Raw genomic sequence first — 27,253 nt, forward strand, 5'->3', positions numbered from 1 at the left:
CGACTGCTCAATCCAACATGTCCGAGTTACACAAGAAAAAATAATTTATTTAGCAAATGCCAAAACAGACAGTCGCAGCAATTTCTTTTTAAACTGTAAATCAGTTTCTGCTTTCTCAGAAAGACAGCCATCATTGGCACAAGAGAGTATCAAAATTCAACAAACTTAGACTCACTATTCAAATCCAGTCCTAACTAATGCACTTAGGAAGCTACAGTGTAAGAATATCTCCCATGTGAGATTTCTACTGAAGAAATGGGAGAAACAGAAAGCACAGATTTTAGTTTCTTCTGCACCCCCCCATGCAGATTTTAGTTCAATCCGACTGTGCCTGAACTGCACACATTAAATACATTTTAACACAAATAAAACAGCAAGATTTAGAACAATCAAATTCTGTACACATTTCATAAAACCCTGAAAGACTGAATGATAACATGTAAAGCTGTGTGAACGTATCAAACTCAAAAAGGTTCTGGTTTAGAACAGAGTAGAAGCTGCAAAAAGACCAGTTGTTTCCGTCTGTTGAGCGGCTGTCTGGATGTACTGAATTGCGCTCTTTAGCATGCTGGGAAAATTAATGAGAATAATACAACTCCCACTTTGTAGGAGACAGGTTTATCCAATTAGTCCACATCGGCAGTCTGCGGTTCGGAGAAGCCTGCTCCGGAGCAGATGTGTGTTTGAATCGATTCCCTCCGTTTGTCGGGAAACCAGGCGGAGGAATGCTTAGCAAATACTTGAAACAAACAGAAGCGAGAGAGTCCGTGAAGCATCGCTGGCTTCCCTGCGTCCCACATGCAGTGACACAGTATTAAATCACCTCCTCTTTGAAACGGACGTGAATCAGAGGGGACGTGCTTCAGACGGCCAGAGGGCGACGGCAAGTGCTGACCCGATGCCAGAAAGAGGATCGGGGACACCGGCGAGCGCGGCAGCAGCTCGATTTAAAGACAACGTATAGATCCCGACTTTGCTGATCATGGAAGGTGTTGTGTGGTTTTCCTGTGATTAATATTGCAGAGGTGGTGACAGGAATCAGTGTTCTGGTCATTGAGCTAATTTAAAAAACATTTAGCGATTCTCATCCTCCCCTCGATGCTTAAAATAGTCATTGAAACACGACAGAAGTAAGAGGTCCATCTTAAATACTGGGGAAATGAATAGTATACACCTGGGTTCAATCCAGCTCAGTGCAATATGTGATACAGCTGCTTCCCCAGGGGGACAAAGATATATGGGGTGGGGGACACACACAAACAACTGGATCTTGCTGGAAAAATGCCCTAGAATTCATCATCGGAGGCAATCAGCATGATTTTGTCGGACTTGCGGGAGCTCATGTTGCCCGTGACCACTTTTCCGTTGGCGCTGGGCTGGACCACCTCCTGCGTGGACTGCTGGGTGTACTGCTGGTAGGCCGGCGAGAAGTTGTGGATGGCATCCTGCACCATGTCTCCGGGGTTTGTGGTGTCCTTCAGGCCACTGGAGATGCTCGTCATCTGGGGGATGTTGTCTGCAGGAACAGCGACAGGGGGAGTTAGTTAGTCACACAGAAAAGCATGTGGTGCTGATGCTGCAGCCTTAGCTCAGTAAAGAAGGGATCGGTAAGGGGTGTCTGAATTCAACAATGAGGAAGGAGAAGTCAATGATACTATGATAGGTGGGTAAACACTGTGATGTTTCTACTTGAATATAAAAAAAATATCATCTACTGACAGCATGTTGGTTTATGAGTGGGTGGCAGTGTGTATTACATATCTTACAATTGATTATTGTTACATTGTCTAACACTTTGTTGTTGTTTAAAGTCATTTTTAAAATTGATCAAATATGAGATAACATTATATATTCATTACTTCACAACGTTTTATTATTAGTCGTTGGGTGTTTAACGAAAACCAAATACTCAGCTAATCCCTGTCATCAATTTTAAGTCTTTATATTTTGATTGAAATCTTGCAAAATATTGACTCCTGCATAGATCTTTGTGATATTATCTTTTTCCAGCAGAGTCCCAGTTAGAAAAGTAAATAAGAAATATTTGAAATAAACAAAATATAAATTATTAATCCCTTTTAATATTACTGGACAAAAACAAAACATCACTGAAAGACCTTTTCAAACGCTGCAGTTTATAAATGTACCGGGCTCAGTCACAGCTCATGCTCCCTCAGCACCAAGCTGTGAGCCAGCTTGAATTCACCCGAGAACTAAAAGGGTGTCTAAATCTAAAGAAAAAAAAAGGAGAGAGCCAGCAGATAGACACAGCTCTTCTGTTTCAGGGTCACTAGCAGTGTGGCCTGCACAGGATTGGAGGCGGCAAAGAGAATGGAAAGGTAAGGTGGGGGTACAAAGCAGTTAGGCATGGTCTGCTGGGTTTCTCCTTATAGTCTGTCTCCCTTGTGCACAGGGCTGCAGCAGAGGAACAGTAAACCAGAGGTGTTGCAACCTCTTCAAACACAGACATCAGCCCCCAGTGGTGCAGGTAGAGCTGGTCCGTTAATTTTAGAGTCAAAACATTTTTGGATTTTGGAGGGAACAAGATGCCTGAAGCAATACAACAATCCCAAAGTCACGCTGGAGCAATGCTATTATCATATTTTCACTGGATGATTAAAATGTATAATGGAATTTGTGATGTGAGCAGGATGCATGACTGAGGATTAAAACCATTCATTATGTTTGTCAATAACTTTTTTGATTTTCACCTTGATTAGAAAAACATCAAGCTGATACAGAAAATGCTCAAGTTTTTAAAATCCCATCCAGTGGCTCTGCAGTCTGAGCAGCTCAAGGGGATGAATGGTTTCTTGTAGCAGTAAAAAAGAGGCAAAATGATTGATGTCACTGTGGAGGGCTTTTCCCTCGGCTTGCATTTGTCTTTTCCTTGCGTGTGGCATTGACGTCAGAGGGGCGCCCCGCGCTCCCTGCTAGTTACGGTAATGTACTTTGAATTCCTCTTCATCTTCTTTTCTTTAATGGCATCTGTCCTCTGAGCCATGAGTGACTGTGTAGTCCCTCGGGCTGATGTCTACCCCTGCTGACTCTCAACCAGACTGACATGCAGCTCACTATACAGCACTGCATTTGAGTACAAATTTGCAGATATGCAGACATCACAGCTGGATTTTTACTTAAAATAGAAGTATTGAATGATGAATCTCATAAAAAACTAGAATAGCACTTAGTAGAGTCAATACCTCCACCATGGCCCAAGAGTCACCGTATGAAATCACATTTAAATCCACTAGATCCATACTTTGGTTTGGATCTACACAAAATTGCACACACTAAAAAATATCAGCCCCTCCAATGTGATCAAGTTTCATTAATTATTTTCTGAGAAATTGATTAATATGTTGCATAAATGCCTTATCTCACAATATTAAGTAAAGTAAAAAAAGAAATCCTGCATCTGCACCAAAGATGAATGCATTGTTCCCTAATCAAAATCACATCTTTTCACCAGGTTCTATGGTTAATTGTCTAGTCGTTTTTTGCGTAATCCTAAATAACAAACCAACGTAGATTAAACTGTATTCTAAGTGATCAGGTCGTTAGCCTGTCCGGTGAAAAAGGCTGCAAATGACACAGAGCAATGCAGCCTTATTCTGATGGCTACGTTCAGCTCAGCGCTCACCTGGCACTTCATTCTTTTTCTCCTGGTACACGGTACAGGTGAAGGCATATCGGAGAGCAATGGCGGCGAAGAACATTTCGATGCAGATGATGAAGTTCTGCCAGCCTGCTGCCACCGTACCGGCGCCGACCTCTTCTCCATCGATGTAGAGCGCGTTAGGGATGACATCACAGCGCTCCAGGATGGCGAGGACCATTCCTTTGAAAGGGGCAACATTGTTACCATCAAATGATTCTTTTATTTACTGGTGCAGATACAAAAGAAAACAAAGAAAAAGGAAGGGCGTGGACTCACCTTGCCAGAAGGACAAGAAGATGACGGATTTAATTGTGAGGAATTTGAGCACCGGCTCGAAAGGCCTGAGCAGGTCGCTTGTTGCGAAGAAGAAGAGGAACAGGGCGTAAAGCGACAGGCTGACCGAGATGTTGTAGATGATTGTGATATACAGGTATCCTCCAGTCACGCTGCAGGGAAACAGAGCAGAAGACGTTACATGTGTGGAGAATGTACAATTTATCGCGTTTTGACAGCAGACGACAATTTATTGATGTTTCGACTGCATCTATCGTATTGGGCTGAATGAAACAGACATGCCTTCTTATGTGCCATGATATTTTCAGCCATAGTTCATGCACGCAAGGAAATGCAGCCTTTTTGTTCTCATGAACTAGCAGTTAATAAAGGCTCTGTGTACTTCACCCTCTCAGAACAGGATGCATCTGATAAACAGGCAGATTTGTCTATATTCTATTGTCAGCCTGCTTTTTAACTAATTACTCCCAAGCAGAATGGAACGCGGATGCTTGGATGAAAGTAAACAATCTGTGGATCATCACAGATATTCACCATAGAGCTTAAAAAATAAGACATGAAAACAGACTCATCTCCCTGCTACTTCAGCTGCTGAAGTATACAGAGAGACAAGCAGCAAGGATTTAATAACTGCCTGTGCTTCAGCTCCGCAGAAAGAAGTCGACAAAATAAAGTGGATTGCAAACTTCTGTATCGAGCCCTTGTTGAACTCTGTGCTTTTCCTGAGCAGTTAAGAAACAAGTGTTGTCACAGCTGAATCTTAAGATACTGAACTAAGCGGTGGAGAGGAGCACCTGAAAAGAAATCAGACAGAGTTTATTGGCTTTAGATCTTATAACTTTGATTATACACTAAAAACAATTTCATTAAATGCATTTGTCATCTCATCGTATTCTGTTGAGACCCTTATTGACTAAACTGAAGCACTGAAGTGTGTCACTCTGCAATTTATCCCTCGTCTTTTGCGTCACCTGAAATCCAAAGCCCGAAATGAAAAAATACATCTCACTTAATAACACCATGCTCCACAGAGTGTAACATACAATGAGAGTTAGGGGCTTCATTTTGAGAACATTTAGAGATTTAGTCCATATTACAAAAACTCAAACTGAATTATGTTTTGCAATACCAACAATAACCAGGGGGTCTGCGATTACAGCTATGACATAACTGGGCCAACATCAGCAGAGGACCGGCTAAGTTTTTAACCCACTTGAAATAAAACAGATTTCCTTCATGGCTGCTGTGAGGAGATGATATAATTATCTCCATATGCACACAAACAGCAAACAAGCCTGTCGGCGATGGCACGAATGTATAAGATGCGTGAAGAGTGAAATGCAAAGAGTGGTGGTGCTCACCTAAAATCTCCATCGTGATATTTGCCAAAGGCCTGCAGGACGATGATGATGACTGCCATGATGGGCTTGACAACGCAGAACTGGAGCGTCGCCTGGTGAACACATTGCAATTCAGAATGAGACACCCAAGCAAGCAAGGACACCATGACAGAGGAGGATGGAGGGTGAAGGAGGGCGTCAGAATCATCAAATAAGATGGAATAGATCTGTAACTGCTTTTTGAAAACAAGCAGGTGCCAAATCACTTTAACCCGAGACATCTGATTCTGTCAGTTATCTCTTTCTCATGCTATAGCTACAACTTAAAAAGGAGGAGTTCGATTAAGAAATTTGATAAATTGCCTTCTAACAGGGAGTTAGATGACATTTTTTGGTTAAACAGAATTATAGCATTTACAATGGACAAAGTTGGAGGACACGTCTCTACTTCCTCTCAGAAATGAAGCCAAAATATTGCATAAGAATGTAGCCATCTTGCGTATTTGGAGCCAGAGTCTGCGCAGTAGGGAGTCGAGGCAGCGAAGTTTCACCAATACACCTGTTTAGACTAAGCACGAGTCAGTCTCAGGTGTGAAGTATTAGGTTTCATTAATCTTACCTGAAATATTAGATACAAAAAAAGGCATAACTACTTAAAATTACCGAAAACAGTGCACTTCGATGTTTTAGTTTGGCCCATGTCCACCAACATGAAGGAAGCAGGATTTATGACATACACAGCAGCCAGCCTCCAGGGGGCAATCAAGAAGATTTGGTTTCACTTTCAGGGAGCTGTCCATCTTTCTAGTATGCAGCCTGTGAACTATAGGAAGGTTCGCAAAGACTGGGGCAAGCCTGGCTCTGTCTAAACCCCCCAAACAACAACTCACCCCATCATCAGGATTAAAAGCCACTTAGACAAGTGCAAAAATGCTGATTCACTGCTTACAGACAGATAAGTGTTGGATTAACAGCTGGAGTCTCTGCGGTTACCTGGCAACGTCTGAGAGCCAAGAAATAGTCCTGTCATTAAACCCTCATAAACAGCAATTTGTGTTTGTACAGATTCAGCAAATGAGAAAACAAGTTGATGATTGTTAATTAGTGAGCCATAGAGGAGCTGGTGGTTGGGTATTTGTCTAGAGCCAGAGCAGCAGTTTCCTTTGTTTTCCAGGATTCACACCAACTCTGAGCAAAAGAGCCAATTAGTGCGCTTCCTAAAATGTCAAACCATAAAATATATAATGATCAAATTTGTTTGTTCAAATCCTAAAGACGTAAGTTATGTGACACTGATGTCTTCATGCTGATTTGGACGGGGACTCGCTGGGCCTGGAGGACATGTGCCCGCTGACTGGTGTATTGAAGCCTGAGCCAACCAATTTGACAGAGGCTGCTCTAAACTCCCATCACTGTTGCAGTACTTGAAAGCAACAGACCGAGGGCCTCATTCAAATGGCTGCATGAACACAAAACCCACGCAGAAGTTGAACCCATAAAAACAAGGTTGATGCGAGAGCGCACAACCCCGCGCGGAAACTCTGACCCGCGCATGCGAACATTTTGGGGACAGGGGAAATTGGCGATTCAGTTGTTGAGTTGGTAAAATGAATGGAAATTAAATGTGATTGGTATCATTATAAATATAACGAGGCCTCTCACGCATTTAATTTCGATTCATATCGCTCATTCCATCACAGATCTTCTTTATCGAAAACAATCAAACCAGCAGGGCTACTTGTACCTTTGCCAATGAGCCATAAACCTTCTACAAAAGATATAAATAAAAACTTGCATCTCAAATTAAATTCTGCTCAACATTTCATCATCAACAGTTTCACCATCGCCTTAGCCCCAAACCTCGGAGAGCAGAGGAGAGGGACGGACTGTACGCTGCCGCTGTCACTGGTGGTCAGCTGAGGAGCCGCTGCAGCTGTTTGAAATGTAGCATGATGCCAGGATGTGGCAGATGGCTGGCTTCAGGGATGTCTGGCTCCTCTTTACCCAATTTTAAAGTGTGAATGTACAGACTCCTATTCACCTCAACCAAGGTCACTTCAGGTAGAAATCCAAGAGCGTGTCTATAAAGTAAAATAGTATATTCCATGGTCTATGGGTTTAAGAGCAGGATTTCATGTTCAGCCCTGCACTTGGTTCGAATATACCCTGCTTGTGCTTTGATTTCCGGCACCCCAGCTCCAGCTCCTCTCCACAGGCTCACACTGCTCATGATGAAATGCCTGCTCTCGGAATTTTTTCTTCTGCTCTTGGTCCAAATTCCCAAACTAATAGAATGGCAGGTGTAGTGTTGACAAGAGAAATTGTGCCCCCATTGTTGTGGGTGTGTTAGCTTTATTTTTTCCCTCACAGTCGATAACAGGGTTTGTGCACTGCCAACCTTCACAGCTTCCTTCATAGAGCAGGAGTCCAGCAGGTCCCTGGTCAACAATAGATGGACAAAAATAATTGCGGCATAAAATAATCGTTCATTCATCATAATCGAGGGAAAAGTTTGTCGTGATATTGCTTTAAAGTCACATCAGCAGGCTCATTAATTAAGTTCTTTGGACTGGCCATTTGAGGTCTAATGGTGGCGTGTAAAGGGCGTGATGTGAGGATGAAACACGTTCCCAGTTTGACAGTTAGACTATCTTTGATGGATGTGATCTGTGGTGGGTGTGTGCACACTCAGTATGGGTCCTATTCACTTCACCACTTACATCTTGTGAGGAAGTAGCATTTGAGTTGATGCGCCAGAGGGAGGTTTTTCTTTTAGGGCTGAAGTCAGTGGTGGGCTTAACAAAATGACAAGAACAATCATGTTTGGAACTGATTCTCTTTGAAGTTCTGACTTCTGACAGTCTTTGCTTCCTCTACGCCTGTTTTTAATTCCCGTCGTGTCACTGTGAATAAGCCAAAAGCTAATAATTTAGCATGATACTTCCTGTCATGCTTCATATTCCAAACACAATGCATGTTCATGATCTCAGTGAATTAAAAGCCAACCGTGGTTACTGCCTCAAATTAATTTACTGCACTCATGCACACAGATTTATAGACAACCAAGAAATTTACTTTAATACTGAAATACATGCGAGTGTCGGCGTACGCTGCCTCATACAAGTGTAAGATAAGAGGATATGTTAATATGTTCATTCTGTGTTTGTCAGATACGATGCTGCCTTGTCAGCAGCTCTATTAGAAACCGGTGCATCAAAGAGTTATTTGAGTCTGGAATGAAATGCAAATCTGTTAGATTCATTACATCTGACCTTTTTCATTTTCCACTACAATACTAATGTCATAAAAAAATATTGAATTGAGAATTCACAGCTTGAAATGTCTCAATGCATTTTCTATCTATTTAATTTCACTTGAGAGTTTACCGTAATACGTTCGGTAGCAACTACTGACAGAACTACATTTATATTTAATAGCTTCGCCCATCCGCTTTGTGTATTACACAGAACACTGAAAAGTGTTTAATTATGAATCCATGTACTGTACATGTCCATTCTTTGAGCTATATTGTTCTTCCCCAGGACTCTCTGATGCCGTCCACTCTTGCAACTTTAATTTCTACAAGGAAACTATCAGAGACCCTTTTGATAAAAAAATTAATTAAAAAAATACTAACCCTAACACCAAGAACTGTAAAGATACTTTCAGAAATCAACTGCTTCCTATTGTAGTCTAATTTAGGACAGAAAACATAAGACACCAAAAAAACCTTGGCAGAAAAGGTGCTCCACCAAAATCTTTCGCAAAATAATAAAATATTCAGGAAACAAAGGATTAACAAAAACGTATTATATTGTTGATACGTTTCTATAGTTTTTGCCTCAATAGAGTTGTTGCATATTGATGATGAATTAAAAAGCTCTTGTAATTGGATATTGTTTAAGGTAATCCCACCTCCACCTGCTGATTCTGTATTCTTCTACTTTTTATTATATATTGTATGTACTCTAATGTTCTAATGTGTAATATAGCTTCAGCTGTCGTTACTGTTTATGCTAAAACTGCAAAAATCTGTTGGTCACACCCACGTGCGATTGTGGTTTATTAATTCCATTGCTATCTTTTGAGTTCCCATTGGCCGTCACCAGCAGCTGCCCCTCGGTCCTCAGGATTAAACTTGTCCTACAATACGATAAAAGAGCTCATCCTCTAACCTTAGCTCAGACAACCACCAGAACTCTAAGCTGCCTTTATTTAACCGCTTTATTTGTTAACCACTCTTGTAACTTAACCATCACCAAAATGGGCAAAAGACTTTTATTGTTTTTTTTTAACCTCTCAAAGCAAAAAGGGATCAACGTCTTTGATGAGCTGTTGAAGATATTTCACCTCAGTCTAGGATGAGAACTAACTTCACCTGACGACTTTACATAAGAACAAACCTTGGTTTTTAAATCCAAACCACGACAACACGTGATCAATATTACGGAGTAAGAAATCAATTTAGAATAAATTAGAATGAAAGCATTTGATCATTATTTAAGACAACGTTAACTTCACATCATGGGTGTTATTAAAACAGCATTTAATAACTTCGGAGGCATTCGTTGTATATTGATTTCTGAACCTTTGCTCCAGGAATCACAATTAGGATGAGCCATGAACTCAGTGATAAGCCTTTGCACTAAACCTCCACCTCCCCATGACTCCACTAACCTAACAACAAGGCAGTTTTAGCCAGATGACTGTTAAGATACTGTTAAAAACTCCAAAGAATGTCTAGTGTGCCCATGTGAGAACACAGCAGGATATTGTTTGAAGGATTCACTATGAACAAGTGGATGTGTTGACATCTCTAACACTCTATCACTCAACGGGCGCAGAACTGAAAAACAAAGAACCTAACAAAAACAATAAAAAAGAAAATCTCAGGATTTGAAAGGATGGCAACAACTTGAGAATACAAAGCCAATCGGGTCTTTGTATAAAAGCCACTGGAGGAAACTTCTCAATCGTTTATCACTAATGCAATAAAAATTTACAAATAATTTCACCATGTATTTAGTTTTAAAGACACAAATCTCAGTTCCAGTTTGCATCAGCATTAGACTGGGAGCTCGAGCAGCATCCCAAGACAGTGGGAGAGAGCTCTGTGCTGACAGCTCATATCATCTCTCTGTGTATTCTGTCATGCTGCCTTCACTTGCCCTCAATTGCTTTGTTCGCCTTTGTTTTTTTTCCAACCAGCGGATGTTATCCTCTGGAAAGCACGCAGCCAATTGTAACAGTTGTCATTTCTGAGCAACCTGGCGATCTGGGCAGAATGGTAATTTACGACAGAGTATTGCTTTTTCTTCCTTTTAAACATATTCTTGTTTTTCAAAAGCGTGTAAATTTATTACAGCGGTTGAAAGGGGCATCTCGAGAGCATAGATAAGGGGAAGATTGAAGCTCACCTGTTTGCAGAATCTTAAAAAGCCGATGGAGTAGCTCATACCACCGAGGCAGCAGGTACCGTACAGACAACTTGACCTATGAAGCCAAGGAGAGACAGTCCTACATTATTATTTGACATTTTACAGACAAAACATCTAATCAATTAATAAAGAAAACAATCAGTAGATTAAACAATAGTGAAACAAATTGCTTGTTGCAGGCCATGTTTGATGTTACTGCACAAGTAGCTTGTATGCTGACTCTTTCTTCTATGGTACCTTTCGTGTGAGGTGATGTATTTGACTGTAATATATTGAATATAAAGACCGCATCAATACAGGCTAATAAACAATATTGCTCATTCAAAGCTGTTTAGATGACCAAAAATCAAAGTGGGAGTTGTAGGCTCTACAATGTGTGCGGTTACATTTTTGTATCTTGGAATATCCGTATTATACTTGAGCACACACATTGCTGTTATTTAATATGTCTATAGAAGAATATGATCAAACTAGGTCGAGGTGTCATGCGAGTCTGTGGATTCAATGGCTCTTGGTGTCATTACGTCTATAGGCTAAAACTACAGTATCAAAGACGTAGTGTACAAATGCACAAGTCACTAATTCAGTGGTTGTCCGTTTTGAAAGAGGCAGTTTAATCAATGATATCTGCACGTTGCTTTAGGTCGAGCTTGAGGCAGAGATTAGTACTAAACTCAGATTCATCCTTAATAATAACTCCCACTCAGCTTGATACAACAACACAGCTCTGTCAGCCTCGTAGCCCTGAGGTGCTTTAGATGCTCTTAACCATCAGACAGTGCAGATCATGACATTTACTAACAAAACATCTAGTCACACCCAGCAGGGAGACTTTTGTTTTGTTTGATTTCAATTTCCACTAAACATGTTGGAGGCATGGGGCCTCAGAGGAAACCACTACAGTTTGGTCTGAACAATAATCAAGGGGCAGATCAATGAGTTTTCACTTATTAAAACATAGCAACATAGGTTACTTTTTCTGAATAATGTACAGATATGGAATTTCCACAGTTCCGGAAGATGTTTTATGACAAATAAATAATTTGGGTTTTCCGACCCTTTTTTCTTTTGAATTTCTACAATAATAATAATAAGAAAATCATGTGAAGGATTGTTTGGCCTTGGCGCTGAAAGGCTAATCTAGTTTTGTCTGTTTTTTATTTCTTTTTAAAATCCAATAAGATATATGGGGGTCAAATTCAGCCTGAGGAATTGCAAATAAGACCATGAGCTTTGAGACATAATAAATTTGAGAAACAATTTTGATTTGCCTACAGAGTAATCAAACTATGTTTAAAACCTTTGCTAGCTGACCCCATTCCTACAAAATCTGAGGTGTATCATTGTGCAGTTCACACACTACCTGGCTTATTAAAGGGAATATAACATATTAAAATGAATGTACAATATTAATTAAAGTTAGAATGGTCTTGGTAATTCTGTGCCGTTGTTATAACAAGCAGACAGTGAGCATAGAAATCTTGTGCATCAAGTATGTTATCTTGTTCATCTCTGATTAAAAACATACTTGAACAATGACAAGTATGAGTTACATCTTTGCTTTCCTCATGCGTTGTGCCTCGTGTGAAATGTTTTCTGGAGATGAGATGATAATTTGCTGGATATTCGGAAATAAAGAAGAATCAAAATGGTAATTGTCCGTGTGGCTCCTATAGGAAAAGTTTAATTTAAACTTTGTCTCCACTGGCTGAATCTAAGCAATGCAATCATTAATCAGGACTGAACACAAGTGTTTTCACTGTCTTAAGAAGGTAAGAGCTGCTGCCCTGTGGCTGAGTAAACCATAAAACACAGTCTCATCAGGCTGATCAAAAACTCAGAGATAAAGGCTAACTGTTACAGATTAATACCACAGCTGTTTATTGCCAGCACTTTCACTGTGGTTTTCAGACTAAATGCTACTTCAAGGGCCGCAACGTGCACCTTGTACCTTTTTGTGATTGTAAATATTATCCATGATTAGCCCTGTGTTAGAATCTTGAACATGCCCAGACTTTTTCATGCAGGACTGAAATGAGAGCACTCACTCGATGGGCTTCCCTCGGATCTCGGACATGATCGCGCTCTCTCCTCCCAGATACTCAAAGGACAGGCTCAGGAAACTGTAAATGACAAATGCTGTAAAAAAAACAAAAAAAACAAGAGGGGATTGAAGAGTGAATCAAACTGCAGAACAAAATTCCTCACCAACTTCAACTTCATTTACATAAAGGGCAAATGGTTTCAGGGGAGAACGCGCCCACGTGACAAAATGATAACAAAAATAATTAGTCCAACATTTTGGAACAATACATGTTTCAGTCCTTACATTAAGAAGCTTCCAAGGGTTCTGTGTCTTGGAAATCCCTCCCTAATCCTTTGTTGCTATTTAAAGAGGGATTAAGAGAAGCTAATGCAGATGGTGTCCAGTCAAGAGAAGGTTCATTATGTTTTAGCCCCGGTTGCTGGTAGTATTTCAGTCTCACTGCTTTCTGGTGCGCTTCGCTATCAATCACCCACAAAATTGGCCTCCAAACTGGAAACTAATCTCCTGAATAATGCATTTCCTACTTTTCCCACTCCCAAATTACTTGTAATCCATTTTGCATGTGACTCACCTTTGCCACCGATGAAGTGCTTTGGTCTTTAATATATAATAAAAGTTACCCTGCATATAAAGAAAATCAAGCTACAATGTACAGAATATCGCTTAATGTGCATAACAGCTCTGAAACATCACACATTTCTGTGAAAAAATATTTCTTAAAATTACCAATATAGGTTTCATTAATTTGCTAAAATGATGTAAGTGTTTGTCATGAAAGTGCAAAAAACTGCTGCTTCTAAAATAACTTGAAATGAATCACCTCAAATAATGAGATGCTGTGAAAAACTAGTTTGGGGAGTTCTATTCTGGCAGCCATCTAAAATATTGAGAAAGCAGAAATGCCATGTCTGACTAGGAAGTGACAAAATTAAAACCACAAACAGGTAGAGGTTTCTACGTAAAGGGGAACATGTACTATCTCTTTATAATGGCTCCTGTCAAGGGTTGGGCTTTATTATGAACAGTTAGTTGTGGAAGTTGACATGAAGCTGTGGGCGACTCTAAAGATCCGGGCAACTGGGACACAGACTAAACTGGGGTGGCTGGAAATCTAGATGAGAGGCTGGTTTTGTGAAGTGTTCCCACTATGCAGTGATTGTAACAAAAGTGGTGCAGGGAAGGACAATCACTGAACCTGCATCAGGGTTATCTGTGCCCCAGGCTGGCCCGTGTGGTAAAATCCCTTAGAAGAGCTACTGTAGCGCAAACTGCAGAAACCATTTATGGTGCCTATGATTGAAAAAGTCAGAACGCAGTAGATTGTAGGTTGCCAGGTATGGGGCATAAATGCTTTAAATATTATTATGTCTCCATTAATGATAGACACTGTATTTTCTCATGAAGGTTTTAAATAATGATATTTTGTTGATGTTTGCTGTTTTGATGCCATGATTATTGTCAGAGGAAATGTCACAGTTTTCACGATTATCAATACTACAGAAGGAAAAAGACACAACAAGCAACATATGTAGCTAATAATACAGCTAATGAACCATCTTTCATCGCACACACAAATTACGTGTTTGGCAAGAGGCAGGATCCCATAGTTGGATATCAAAGTTTTTATAATTCTTACGGTTATGAAACCGTGACGTTATGTTTGTCCCGAAATGGATCCCTCACTTGCGAGTCTCCCTGATATTTCTGCTTAATTAACATTGATACAGATCAAGTACATCCCTTCAATGCAACCTGGTGGCAGTGGCCTCGTTCACCAGGATAATGTTCCATGCCGCACTGCAAATACTCTTTAAGGAGTCGTTTGACAAAGACTTTAAAAAGGTGCTGACTCTGCCTGCAAATATCCGCAGATCTCAATCCCTTTAAAGATCTCGGGGATGTGCTGGAAAAACAACCCAGATCCAGGGAGGCACCACCTCCCCACTTACACGACTTAAAGGATCTGCGTCTAACGTCTTGATGCATGATACTACAGGACACCTTCAGAGGTCTTGTCGAGACCGGAGCATCAGGGGGACAATACAATATTAACTCTGAAATTGCTGTTGAGGCTGAGCAGTTCGAGTACAAAGAAAAAAAAGGGCTGAACTTGATATATTTACCTTCATAACAGTCACGAATGGAATCGAAGTAAACATAGTACTGGTTGTTGCTGATGAAGAGCAGACTGAGCCAAGAGTCAAAGGAATAAACTGGCACAATTAACAGGATGCGGATGATATAGCGCTGCTCGTTGGGGACCGTGTAGGATCGAAGGTGCATAAAGATCTACAATGAAAACACATGGGAAAAACATCAGTAAACAAGTCAGCATCGTATTCATGTTAATGTGATGCATCAGAGAGACGGTGTGATCAATTAAACAAGAAAACTTGTGAGATTAAAATAACACATGATCCAGTGCAGCCTGCACATTAAGCCATTCACATGTATTTTCCATAAGCACTGCCATGACAATAGACAATGGTTGCTCTACAACAGTGGTTCTCAACCTTTTTTCAGTGACGTACCCCCTTTGAAGAAAAAATTCTGCCGAGTACCCCCTGACCAGCGCAAAGCATTTTTGGTTGAAAGAAAGATGTAATGTGATTTATTAATCCTTGTAACTAGACACATTCAAATTTGAAACTCCATCAATTTCCATAACATTGCTCATTTGTAGTGGTCTCTCTTTAACTATTTGGAAACAAAAAGATATAAAAATAACTAAAGACTTTTATTATTATCTCAATATAAATAAAGATTTGTGCACATCAAAATAATTATCAACTTAAAGTGACCTCTTTTGGGATCATAATAAAGATATGTTCTCAAACTGAACTCATGAACTTAATTATAGCTAAACACTTCTTCCCAAAAAAGTAATCATTAACTTAGTTTTAAATAAAAGATTAGCTCAAAACATATTTTTTTTATATTTATCATCTTAAAATATCTTCTTTAACGATCGAAAAGAATACTGACAGGTAGCTTGTTTCCGCTTGCTTCTGGGAGGCTTTTCGCATCGTGTCTTGAGATGACCTGAATTCAGAAAGTTTCCTCTTCAAAAACTCAGGTGGCTTAGCAACATGACTTTCATGTTTTGTCTGGAGATACCGCTGAATATGTGGTGGCTTAATGCCACTGTTGGCTAATCTCTCCCCACAGAAAAAAACAAAAAGTGTAAATAACCCAATCTATGTTAATGTTAATATTGGTGAAGTGTCTTTCTGTTATTTTATTGTGAAATATTTGTTCGCTTTAAGGTCATACAATTTCATTTCCGCTTTTGTATTACAGGCTTTTATTTTGAAAGGGTACCGGTAGAGACGCGGACTTCTTGTTATGAATCATTAACTTCACAACGGAAAACGTTTACGTTTTAGCGCCCCTTCGAAGAGGCACAAGCTCTCACGGTGTTGTTTAGGGAAGGCTCTCTGCTCTGGTTTCGCCTTCTTTGGCGCTTGTCCCTCCGTGTTTCAGCAGTATTGCTGCTGCACTTCAACTCGACTCCATTGTTGAAGTTTTCAAGGCAGGTGATGACAGGCGATGACAGGTGGCGTGTGCCAGGTTGGGTCAAACCATCGGTATGGGGGAGATTCTGTTTTTTTAGGATAATTAAATTGAAAAGCCTACTGAACATAAAATTTAGTTCATGATCTTACACTTATATTTTATTGATGATTAATGTTTGTTAAATAACAATTTTTCAAGGATTTTTGAATGGATGCTAATTTTAAATATAAAAAAAAAAATCCCAAGTACCCCCTGGAGTACCTTCAAGTACCCCCAGGGGTACGCGTACCCCCATTTGAGAATCACTGCTCTACAACATCTAAGAAGATAATAGTTTTCATTAGTTATGCATCTTTGCTGAGGCTCGATCCAAATGTCAATTCAATATATTGATTTGTAGGCAGACTGTTTTAAAATGGACATTTTGATTTCCAACCACCTCCGACAGAATTCCTAATTGTCTGTTACCAGGCCAACAGTCCAGAGCCAAGAATGATTTAAAACAGAGAAACATAAAGTATTAAATTTCCATTAGCTATAACCAGGTATGGTGTGGGGTCTTTGCTTTGGAAAATACATCTTTCTAAATATCAACCAATTGTTTCACCTCTAAACTGAACGTGTATTAATAAACCTTGAGATGAGTCAGCATAAGCTCATCTTTCAAAAGGAAGTTCTCCTTCCTGAGAGCTGACAAAAAAAAACAATATAGTGTTTTTTACATCTAGACTGTCTTATTTTATAGCTTCATTTTAATCTTACACTCACTGGCTCTGTCTTTGTGAAGATCTGTCAGTGTGAAATGCAGCAGTGAGGCGGAGTGAAGTAAAAAGAAAATCAGCACATTTAGCTTTTTTAATGACCCAGCAAAACATTTCTGCTTTAAACTTAGACCTGGCCACACTTCATATTGTACAGCGCTATCATCACATACAGACGCAGACAATAAGATCAATAAATACGTTTTATGTTCAGCGAGATGCTAAAGGTCTTTAGTTTTAAAAACACACACAAACCTCCCATATGCCCTCATATGGCCTCCATAAAGATAACGTAGTGCAGCTGACAACATTTAGAGGCACAAAAACAGCATACGGTAAAGATCAGATTATTTCCCTGACCTTTAGTTTTCAGACTGATGTTAAACTTTTTCCACACCAATTGGCCCCATCTTAAAGATTAAATAAATGTTTCAATCCCTGATGAAAATGTACAACATGTCACTGCAGAGAGTCGGAGGTGACTGACTTCACTCTGACCACAAGCAAATATGTTTTCAGCAGTCTAAGTAAAGTACATGTGTCTCTCCTGCTGATCTCTCAGGTCATGCAACCATATGACTGTAGGATGGTTAGTCCTACTAAATTAAAACAAAAATTGAAAAAGTTATTGCATCATTGAGCTGTTAGGGTTAGGGTTATCTTATCGTACTAATCGTTCATTGGATCTATGCAACTACACAATTTATAGATTTAAAAAGGGAAGTCAGTCAAATTGTTTCTGAATCACTTCTGTCCACCTACAAATGGATGCAAGCGTGTAGAGAGAGCTCTTTAAACCCACTGCTTATTAAAAACCCAAAGCATACCAGGGAATATTACTGCAATACCAGAGATGTGGCAATAGGTTTCTAGTAATACCTGATGACTCATTATTCAGATCATAAAAAATCCAAACCAGTTTCTAAGTAGATTATGAGGGTTATTAGCCATTTGGCAATTTAACAGAGTGAGAAAGCGATCAAATTAAGCTCCAGCCATTATTGACAAATATCTATAACTCTCTAAAGAGACATAGTAAAACACAAGAAGATAAGAATTCATAAAACATACAAAACCCACGTAACCAAACACAGATTAAATGATAAATGGATTAATTGATCAGTTTAGTGGCAGAAAACCAAGCAACTTCTTCAGTAATGGATTCATGGATCGATTGTTGATAAAAATAAAAATAGCAAACATTCTGCTTTTCTCTTGTGTAGTCATAAACTGAATATTTGGGGATTTTGGTCTGTTGGCTGCAAAAAGGAAAAATCTAAGACATCTCATTGGTCTTTAGGAAATCCTGATGGGCGTTCACTTTTTTCTAAGCTGATTAATTGACTAAATAAGATAAATGTAGACAATTAAATAATGACAATATATTTAATTACAGCTCTTATTTTATTTTCAGCCAAGACAATTTAGCCACTGCTAAGTACTTGTATCACCAAATGCTAGTATGCAGTAATATCTACTTGTATAAGTGCTTTTAGCCGATACTTGCTGAAACCAATTTATCTAGAAATTCTTGCAAACGAGAACAAGAAGCAATTAGGAGACTTTGCTATTTCCATCACAGATCTTCCCTGTATATGTAATGGATATTTTTAACACAGGATGAGTTTGTTTTTCACTGTGTTGTGAGAAATAAGCAGCACCAAGCACAGATCCCCCTTCTTGTTATTTTAAATCACAAACAGTGTTTTTGCTTATTCCTGTTGTCACTTGCTGAATAATTTCCTATTTTTCCACACATCAGAGGTTCGGAGCATTGGTACATTTTTCAAAGGGGCTGATTCTTTCTTTCTTCTCAACATTCAGAGTTCCACTCTAGTCAACACCTTCGGCATGATTAAATGCCCATTACAGGCTGGACATTAAAGCCTGATTACTGATGCTTTTATATATGTCCTTCCCGATGCCTTAAAACTGCCCTGACTTTAATTCTTGGTTGCAGGATAATTGGTCCCTTCAAGCTCAGGTACAACTCAGCCATTTCTGCCTTAACCGAAGAGTTAAGGTCACAGGAATTCAATTTTAGAAATTAGGAAATCAGTAGGGATTCTGCACATTGTAACTAAAAGTGAGAGTCATGTAGAAAGCATAAGTCCAGTCTGCTACTAATCCCAATTGCTTTAAGTCGCAAAAGGGGCCAATGAGCCCTCCAAGAAAGATGAAACACCGGTCGGAAACACTCTGGGACTTTACAGCAAAGAGGATCTAAGGTCATTGTCTGTCTGTGTTTAGTATTCAGAATGTGAGTTTGAGAGTCTATAGCAATCCTCCGGAGCCAAGTCAGATGAAACACCACCAGCATTGTAACAATAGTCCTGCAGACCATTTTGTTCTGTGTGAAAGGACGGATGCCTGTTGCAAAACCTGCCCCGTTCTCCCTGCGGTGCACTTGCTGTTTATTTGTTCAATTAAAATGCCTTCCCGGAAATTGTTTGGCCAAACAACTACTATATTAAAAACGATAGAAACCCATTTGCTGGGTGTTGACTCACAAATCCCTGAACAAGGTTTGTTCTTTTGGAATCACAAGATGCAACATGTTGCTGCTTCTTGATGATATTAAAAAGCATTTAGGTCTAAGCAAATAATAACAAATGTTTTACTAGCACAACACTTAGAAGAGGCTCAACAGGGAATTGAAATTCAATCAAGCCGCACACACTCAAATATATCAGTCATTATAAAGATGCCTTATTATTTATCATCCAGATCAGTTAATCACTCTCTGGAAAATGGATGATAATGTCAAAAAAACTAATTCCTGGATTCCTAATAATTGCATAATCACACCAAAATTTACTGGGCCCTTCTTGACCCATGTCATAACTTTGTAATCTGTTTTAACAGTTGTTGTGTAATCCTCCTGAAAAACAAGCAAATCAAAAAACTAAACCTAAAACAGAGGTAACTGGTGAAGGTAACTAGAATCGCTCGAAATATATAAATATTTCATCAGGATCGACAATGAAGAAGGACATTCGGTAAAATGTCACATGTGGGATGCCAGATCCTTTTACCAAGTTTTGTGGTAATCCATCCTGTGGTTTTTTGTAATCTTGCTTACAAACAGACAAAGGCCGATGAAAATATAACCTCATTGGAGGAAGAAACTAAATACACCACATGACATACAGGTATAACTCTGTCAGTATGCTTATGATACAGGTGTAGGGCCGATGGCTCGAAGCATGTTTGACACCAGGGTTATAAAATCGTCAACTAAATTTCATAACCATTAGAGCAGCAGAGCATTAAAACCGCAATGAAAAGGAAAAAACAACAGCCTCATCCTTTATAATGCTGTAAAATGTTATCTCAGTATCAATTGATTTCCCTGCTGATAACACACTGCACCCTACTGCACTCTCCACAAATGATGAAACCGCGATGATAAGCTATCATCAGTGCACAGTGGGTAACTCACCCACACGAGGAAACGCTCATTTACAACAGCGATGAAATGGATTCTGGGTAAACCTGGCCTGTGTTGAGCCCTTTATTCTTCTTAACCAACTCCCCCCCCCACACACACACACACTTGCTGCGTAGTCATTGTCCTTTAAAATCGACTGGAAGGTTTACCATACATTTTAATCTGATGGCCTCCGTCAACTACAAAGCGAGTAAAACATTCCCACAATGCACCAGGGCCGGGCAAGTGTGAAGACATACTTTTATGACTAGATAAGACAAAGAGTCAGTGTTTAAGTATGGGAAAAATATGCACCACCCTATGCAGTGAGGTAGTACGCCTTTAGGGACACAAACATTTGTTTCTGTCCTCTGGCTATGGCGGTGAACTCTCTCACACACACCGACTGTCTCTGATTACACATTTACATTTACACTCTGAGGCTGTTTTGTCTCGCGAGCTGCAGTGATTCGAGTTCCTTCAAGGCTTCCTCCTCCGCTCACCTGGTGGAACGTGATGATCAAGGCGGACCACACGAAGATCCCCGTCAGGACCTGGGCGGCCACCGTGCTCAGGAACATCTGGTCCCTTATGATGGAGCCGTTGCTGGTTTGGATGATGGTCTCGTTGGAGGCGGCCGACTTCTCCAGCAGGTGGACGATGGAGCCGTTCCCGGCCGAGGGATCCACGTCTGCCATGGAGACGTTCATCTGAAAGAGACACAGTCAGTTCAGTGCAGGGCCTGACAGGTGAAATGTAAGAACATGTCCCCTGGGGGGGCTGAACTGGATATTCACCAAGTGGGTTCATGCTGCCTGCTGAGCTCTAAACCTTTACACTATACTCTTCTTATATCTAGAAAACACTCGGTGGTCAGACACATGTAGAGACAGTGTCAACATGTTTGGGTTGTCCTCATTCTTTACTGTAAACAAAGTCCTCACCTTGTCCTGAGGAGGCTAGGGGCGGCTTGGTCCAAATGGCCGCAAACAGAAGCAGGGCTGGAGTCACGACGCTAAAGGACCAACGGTGGAGGACAAATCTGCTTTCAGAGGAACCGACCGTTGTCAACAGCCGCCATTCACCGACGACTTCATCCACCACGGGGCTTCAGGACGCTGGACTTCCTTGTTTGAGAAAGGCTCCTGGCGCAGGTCGAAGTCCAAAGAGTCGGTGAATCGAGCCCCTGAATTCAAACCCCTTGAATTAACGAAGATACACTCACACGGAGGCGGCGGCGCTGCGGTGGCCTGTAGCGTTTACTCTGAGAAAACCAGTAAAACGTCAAACTTGCTGAGCGAACGACGCAGGTTTCTGCCCCGAGAACGATGAGCAAGATAAACAGGTTGGGCACAGGTGAAGGGATCACGTGACCGCAGCTCCGCGTCTGACGTCACCACGCTGTCTCCGCCACAGGGAGAGTTTTATTCTAACAACTTAGAGAATGTTTTGATGAGTAATGTGTATTATACTGTTCTGTACCTTTAGCAATCTGCCATTCATTAGACTGTATTTATTATTTACTTAAGTGTGTTACACTTTTACTTAAGCCGCTCAACAACTGATCCTCACTTTAAGAGTTACTTCTAAAACTGAAATGACTGATCTAATTATTGATTAGACAATTGACAGAAGATTTAATTGGGTCAATTTGTTAATCATGTATGTCAATTTATAAATCACAACTTTACACATGAGCAGCAGATATAATGTAATATATTGAATAATGCAAACTCAAACAATTAAGGTCTTATAAGTAGAATTTCACAAAGTGGTGAGATTAAGGATAAATTAATTAATAAATAAATAAAGAGAAATGGTCAAATGTTGTAGACCTAAATTACCATTTAAGCCTGGTTTCCCAATTGTTCAATGAAGTGTTGTATATTATACTAACCACCAAATCTAAAGTTCTTTCAAAGCGGCATGTGTATGCACATTATATTATGTATGTATAATTGAGAAAATAATCAGTTATGATTTTGACAATTAAGCAGAAATAACTGCAATCAAATACAACAATTTATTCTAGATCTGGAATTAATATAAAATATATTAATAAAACCAGGCATGTCTCTAGGACGTTGTCTAGATTTAACAAATTAACTATACATAAAAAATATTACTAGGTTGTTAATAATGGGGATCATATGTTACAGTCATTATATAAGTAGCTAAATGTGACACAGCAAAAAAGAAAACAAATTTCAAAAGGACATTTTATTTACAACATAAAAAATACAAAGATATGAGTCGATTTTGAACTGAATAGTGCAACTCTGACAATGTGAATCTATAGACTACTGCTGACCAATAATGCAACTTTTTCCTCATAATCTGCAGTAAAGTAAAAGCACAGAGTATACTGCTTTGAAATGTGCTGGCGGAGTCTAAATGACTGCTTAACTGCATAGTAGCCTGTGTGATGCAGCCACACCTGATAAATGAGCCAAAGACCTCAGCCTGATTAGAAAAGGCCTGGACCAATTTTCCAGTTTGATGGGGATATTTGTGATACTTAAAATGTTGATCCAGAGCTAACCCTAAACAATTCTTAACTGGGGCCGACATGATTGAGTCACATTTGTTTCAAAGGCAGAGAAAAAGAACAGGTTTGAGAAAGTGGACAATTTTATTTTGAAGTTCTTCATCAAGACACAACTCAAGACTATTTGCATTGGACGATACAAACATATTAACAGTATAAAGTATTAACAGATTATAAAATGAAATGCAGGGTCTGTCTTTGCACATTCCTCCTTTTTGAGAGCACAGAGGTGTGGAGCAAACACGCCCTTAAAACCAGATTAACTCTAACTTGTTTTCCATAGGCTGTCCTTCCTATCTCAACAAATCTAAAGGATTAGACCAAATTAAATCAGATTTATACATTTCCGTCATGAGGCACAAGCGACTGGGTTTTATTTTCGATATATGAAATATTAGCATTGAGTAGAATCCTTTAAGTTCAAAAAGATGAAAAATATGACATTGGTGGCATCCAGGAGGAAAAAAGTGTCCGTCTTGTTGACATCCTACCAGACTTTACAGCTTTTGATGATCTCTTTCATTTGTTTTATTGAATCTATGGACGAATCCTTTAGTGCCAGTCCCAGCAACACAGGCCTGTTGCTGGCTTCCTGCGACACAAACGTCACCAAGTTTTTGGCATAGACATGTGTGAGAGGCTGAAAATAGGAACAGAAAGCAGGCGTTGTATTATTATTATTATTATTACAAACAGAAATGCTGCAATGTAACACGTCTGCATCATAAGAAAACTATTTGGCTTCTACAGTCCTGCACAATGTGTAACATGAGGCCTGTGAAATCTCAGTTGAAATGCAAAAAAAAAAGAAAAACACTTTGCTCTTCATCTCACACTGTAAAAAAGTTTTCCAGAAAAAAAACTGCTGCCAGTGCATATGTGCTAAATAGTTAGGACTTGCCTTTATTGCCATACAGCCTTGCTGATGGCTTGTATTACACAACCATCATAAGAAAAGTTAATCATTTTTGAGAAGTTCTGCCAAAATAAACAGCATCTATGAGTCTTCCGATATGACTTGACACAATTTTAATGAAACCCATTATATGGTTATGCCAGGTTTCTGGCATCTGTGTAATCAAGTAAACTAGATTAGAGCCTGATCTATATATCAGCTGGCTGATAAAAATCAGCCAATACAAGCCTTTCTCTGATATATTGTAGAAACAAAACAATATCTGCTTACATTCTATATTATTTTCAAGTTGTATACATTTTTTGTTTATGTATTTATACTAGTCCTGTCAGTTTAAGGCGTTATTAACGTCGTTAACGGAAACACATTTTAATACCGTACATTTTTTTCGCGCAAGATTAACGCAGAGCTGCCAACTGTCACGCTTTTGCCTTGTGACACACGCTTTTGTATGTTGGTGGTTGACTAAGTCACAATAATTTTTTAAAACATCATCGTATCAGGCCATCATGAAGTACAAGGAGCAGGCGAGTCTGTGTGTATGGTTCCAGATAGCGCACCGTAGCCCCGCCCCCTGCCCTGCGCACTCGCTCAGGGAGACACAGTGAGATCAGAGCTCGTTCACATGCAGCAGCCTCTCAGTGACTCACTGCTTCTTAACTATGAAAACAGGGAAAACACATTTCTCTGATCTCAGCTGATCAGAGATCAGCACCTCAGCTTCTTGAGCAGAAGCTGCAGTTGGTTTCTATCGAGCTTCAGTATCTGTGTTCGCCTCCAGTCTGACCTGCCCTCGCTTTTTGTTTTAATATTTCGCCAACTAAAATATATATCTAGTATAGCTACTAAGCTGCAGCTATATGTTTTTATTTATTTCAAAATAGGGTACTTCTTATTTCATACATTTTCCACAAATATGGGGAGGGCTCAAATAGCCCTACTCAGTTCTGTGTTTAATTTGTTTCAAAGTAGGCCGACACTTGCCTGTGTATTTTGTTTGTTTGTTATTTTGTTGCTTGTCTGTTTGAGATGCCTGACTGCTATGTTCAAAGCAAACTTGAAATAAAGAAAATATTAAGCCATGGTTTAACTGCACTACAGGCTGAGTCCTTGTTTACCTGATATGTGCACTTTATAATTTATTTTGTACCGCCCTGTTTGGCAATGTTGTTTTTCATTAAAATAAAACATTTGCATAAAGCAAGCCAATCCACTTTCCATGTTGATAGAGCATTAAAAAACCCCAAAAATTATGGAGAGTTAACTATGACATAAATGCGATTAATCACGATTAAATATTTTAATCGTTTGACAGCACTAATTTATACATGAAATGTTTACTTGTGTACATTTTAACAGATCTCAGAGAGTCAAGGCATCTGCATTCATATAATTTCTCCCAATCAAGCAGAGCATGTCAGAACCTCATCTGCCCCATCACATCATGGATTGAGTCACCCCGTGCCGCACCATCTGACTGATGTGCTCTGAACAAGTCTACATCACACTGACACAATATTTATGCGAACAGTTTCATTCAGGTTACCTCGTCTCTGCCCAGCAGCACCTTGGTGGAGAAAGTCGGGGTGCTGATATCATTCGATCTTGAGTCAGGTGTGACAGATATCAAGCTCCCGATTTTGCCGTACTGAGTGAGAACTATGAATATGTAATTACTGAACTCCGTACAGACGACCTGTGTTGAAACTCCATTGACGTCTTTCTCCGTCTGTTTCGATTTGATGATGGCCTCCGGTGATGCCATTCTGTCAATCCTAGAGAGAGAAACAAAACAGGAAATTGCACATGAAGATAATTAAAAAAGGAACCATACCATAATATTTGCAGTGTCACTGTTGAAATAACCACACTGTTACAAAGTTGTTGTGTTTTTCTTTTTCATACTCATTTTCATATTGTTAAGCCTGACACAATGAAAAGCATTAGATTCTCATAATTAAAAACCTGGAATTGGATAATATTTGTCTCTCTTTTAAGACTTTTAATTGATTATCAAAATGGCTGCAGATTATCTTTGTCGAGTGACTCCCCAATTAATTGACAACAAATGTAGGCTGTACTCCTAGGACTGGATAATAAAACAATATCAATAATTACCACAATAAAATGTTCATTAATACCAATATAGCAAAGGTTCAATATATATTGAAGCAATGCTTATGCATTTGTGCAGTGAGGAGTGGTTGATCTACCTCAGATTGTATAAGATAGAAAGATAATTATCGATATCATCTGAAAAAAATATCTCTATGTAATATGTCATGGACTACATCTAATTGGTCTTGGTTATGAGCAAAACTGCCTAAGCTTAAACAATGTTCTTACTTACTGATTAGTAGATTTAACAGTTTGCTTTGAGAGTGTATGTGATTCTAACGTTACTTAACATTGCATATATTTGAGATGTGATCATAAACACTGCAGTGGACACATCAATCAAACATCACAGTTGTTTGCAAAATATGCTTTACAAGATGAAACACGACTCGTTCTAGATACCCTGTGATTGACAGGCTCTGTCACAGCTCACTGTTAGCAAACTGTTAGTAAAGACAGCTAACAGGAGTATGAGATAAAAGTGTCCTCACTAAAGTCTACATCTCACAACCCGCAGGTTATCTATAGATTAGATTATAGATGGTTTATATCAGGGGAGTGGTAGAGGAAACTCAGCAGACTCCTCACACTAGACACAAGAACAAGCTGCCCTCAGATGCTGCACGGAGGCTAACGTTAGCTTCAGAGCTACAAGTATGGCTGTGATGAACCTCATAACTACGTCCCCCTGTTTGAAGTAAAAGGTCCTCACCCTGTGTGTTCGTCTGGTCTCTCAACTTAACCGCTGCACTTCCAGTAACTTCAGAGCAGCTCCTTCATTCAGGAAACCACCAGAAAAACAAACCGAAAACAAACCTGCCTCGTTGAGCGCAGCGTGGGCACAGCGTGATGACGTATTCTGACGTCACTGCCGGTTGCCGCTGGTTCAAAAGACAGAGAAAGATAGAGAGATAAAGAAAGAAAGAAAGAGAGAGAGAAGAACACAGAAAGAAGGAGACAGAGAAATAAATTAAAGTACACGAAAAGACAATCTGCAGTCTTACTTCGGTTGTTACTGTGTTGTTGTTATTGTTCTCTCTAAAATACTTTAATACACTTTTAGTATTTGTCGAAACATTACCAGCAGATAGTAAACTCATAGAAGCAAGTTGTTTTTATTTATGTTCTATTCATTTTAAATTAACTGATGTCAGTAATAACATCAGTAATATGATCTAAATGTC

At 39.5% G+C, this 27,253-nt stretch overlaps 2 protein-coding genes across 3 annotated transcripts; both read right to left on the minus strand.

The window, feature by feature from the left end:
• Positions 1 to 26: 26 nt before the first annotated feature.
• tmem184a (transmembrane protein 184a) lies at positions 27 to 21,899 on the minus strand. Its single transcript, XM_062407314.1, has 9 exons — positions 21,432 to 21,899; positions 20,991 to 21,197; positions 14,904 to 15,069; positions 12,782 to 12,872; positions 10,713 to 10,788; positions 5,317 to 5,408; positions 3,938 to 4,107; positions 3,644 to 3,841; positions 27 to 1,516 (listed from the first exon to the last, which is right to left on the minus strand). Exons 2-9 carry the CDS (start codon positions 21,195 to 21,197, stop codon positions 1,287 to 1,289), a joined length of 1,230 nt encoding a protein of 409 aa, XP_062263298.1. The 5' UTR covers positions 21,432 to 21,899; the 3' UTR covers positions 27 to 1,286.
• A 790-nt stretch (positions 21,900 to 22,689) lies between these two features.
• Positions 22,690 to 26,937, minus strand: psmg3 (proteasome (prosome, macropain) assembly chaperone 3). Of its 2 annotated transcripts, none has more exons than XM_062407318.1 (3): positions 26,886 to 26,937; positions 25,498 to 25,726; positions 22,690 to 23,675 (listed from the first exon to the last, which is right to left on the minus strand). In XM_062407318.1, exons 2-3 carry the CDS (start codon positions 25,714 to 25,716, stop codon positions 23,523 to 23,525), a joined length of 372 nt encoding a protein of 123 aa, XP_062263302.1. In that variant the 5' UTR covers positions 25,717 to 25,726; positions 26,886 to 26,937; the 3' UTR covers positions 22,690 to 23,522. The 2 variants fall into 2 exon arrangements, with proteins under 2 accessions (XP_062263302.1, XP_062263301.1); XM_062407317.1 differs by having other exon boundaries at positions 26,782 to 26,920.
• Between the last annotated feature and the right edge of the window lie 316 nt (positions 26,938 to 27,253).

Source organism: Platichthys flesus, chromosome 16, assembly GCF_949316205.1.
Source record: "Platichthys flesus chromosome 16, fPlaFle2.1, whole genome shotgun sequence".
Taxonomy (NCBI): domain Eukaryota; kingdom Metazoa; phylum Chordata; class Actinopteri; order Pleuronectiformes; family Pleuronectidae; genus Platichthys; species Platichthys flesus.

Coding starts and splice junctions, on each gene's coding strand:
- psmg3 (XM_062407318.1), bottom strand. CDS start 25,716: ATGGCATCACCGGAGGCCATCATCAAATCGAAACAGACGGAGAAAGAC. Junction 23,676..25,497: donor TGCTGCTGGGCAGAGACGAG/GTAACCTGAATG, acceptor TCCTATTTTCAG/CCTCTCACACATGTCTATGC.
- tmem184a (XM_062407314.1), bottom strand. CDS start 21,197: ATGAACGTCTCCATGGCAGACGTGGATCCCTCGGCCGGGAACGGCTCC. Junction 12,873..14,903: donor CATTCGTGACTGTTATGAAG/GTAAATATATCA, acceptor TTTTTTTTACAG/CATTTGTCATTTACAGTTTC. Junction 3,842..3,937: donor CTTCTTGTCCTTCTGGCAAG/GTGAGTCCACGC, acceptor CCCCTTTCAAAG/GAATGGTCCTCGCCATCCTG.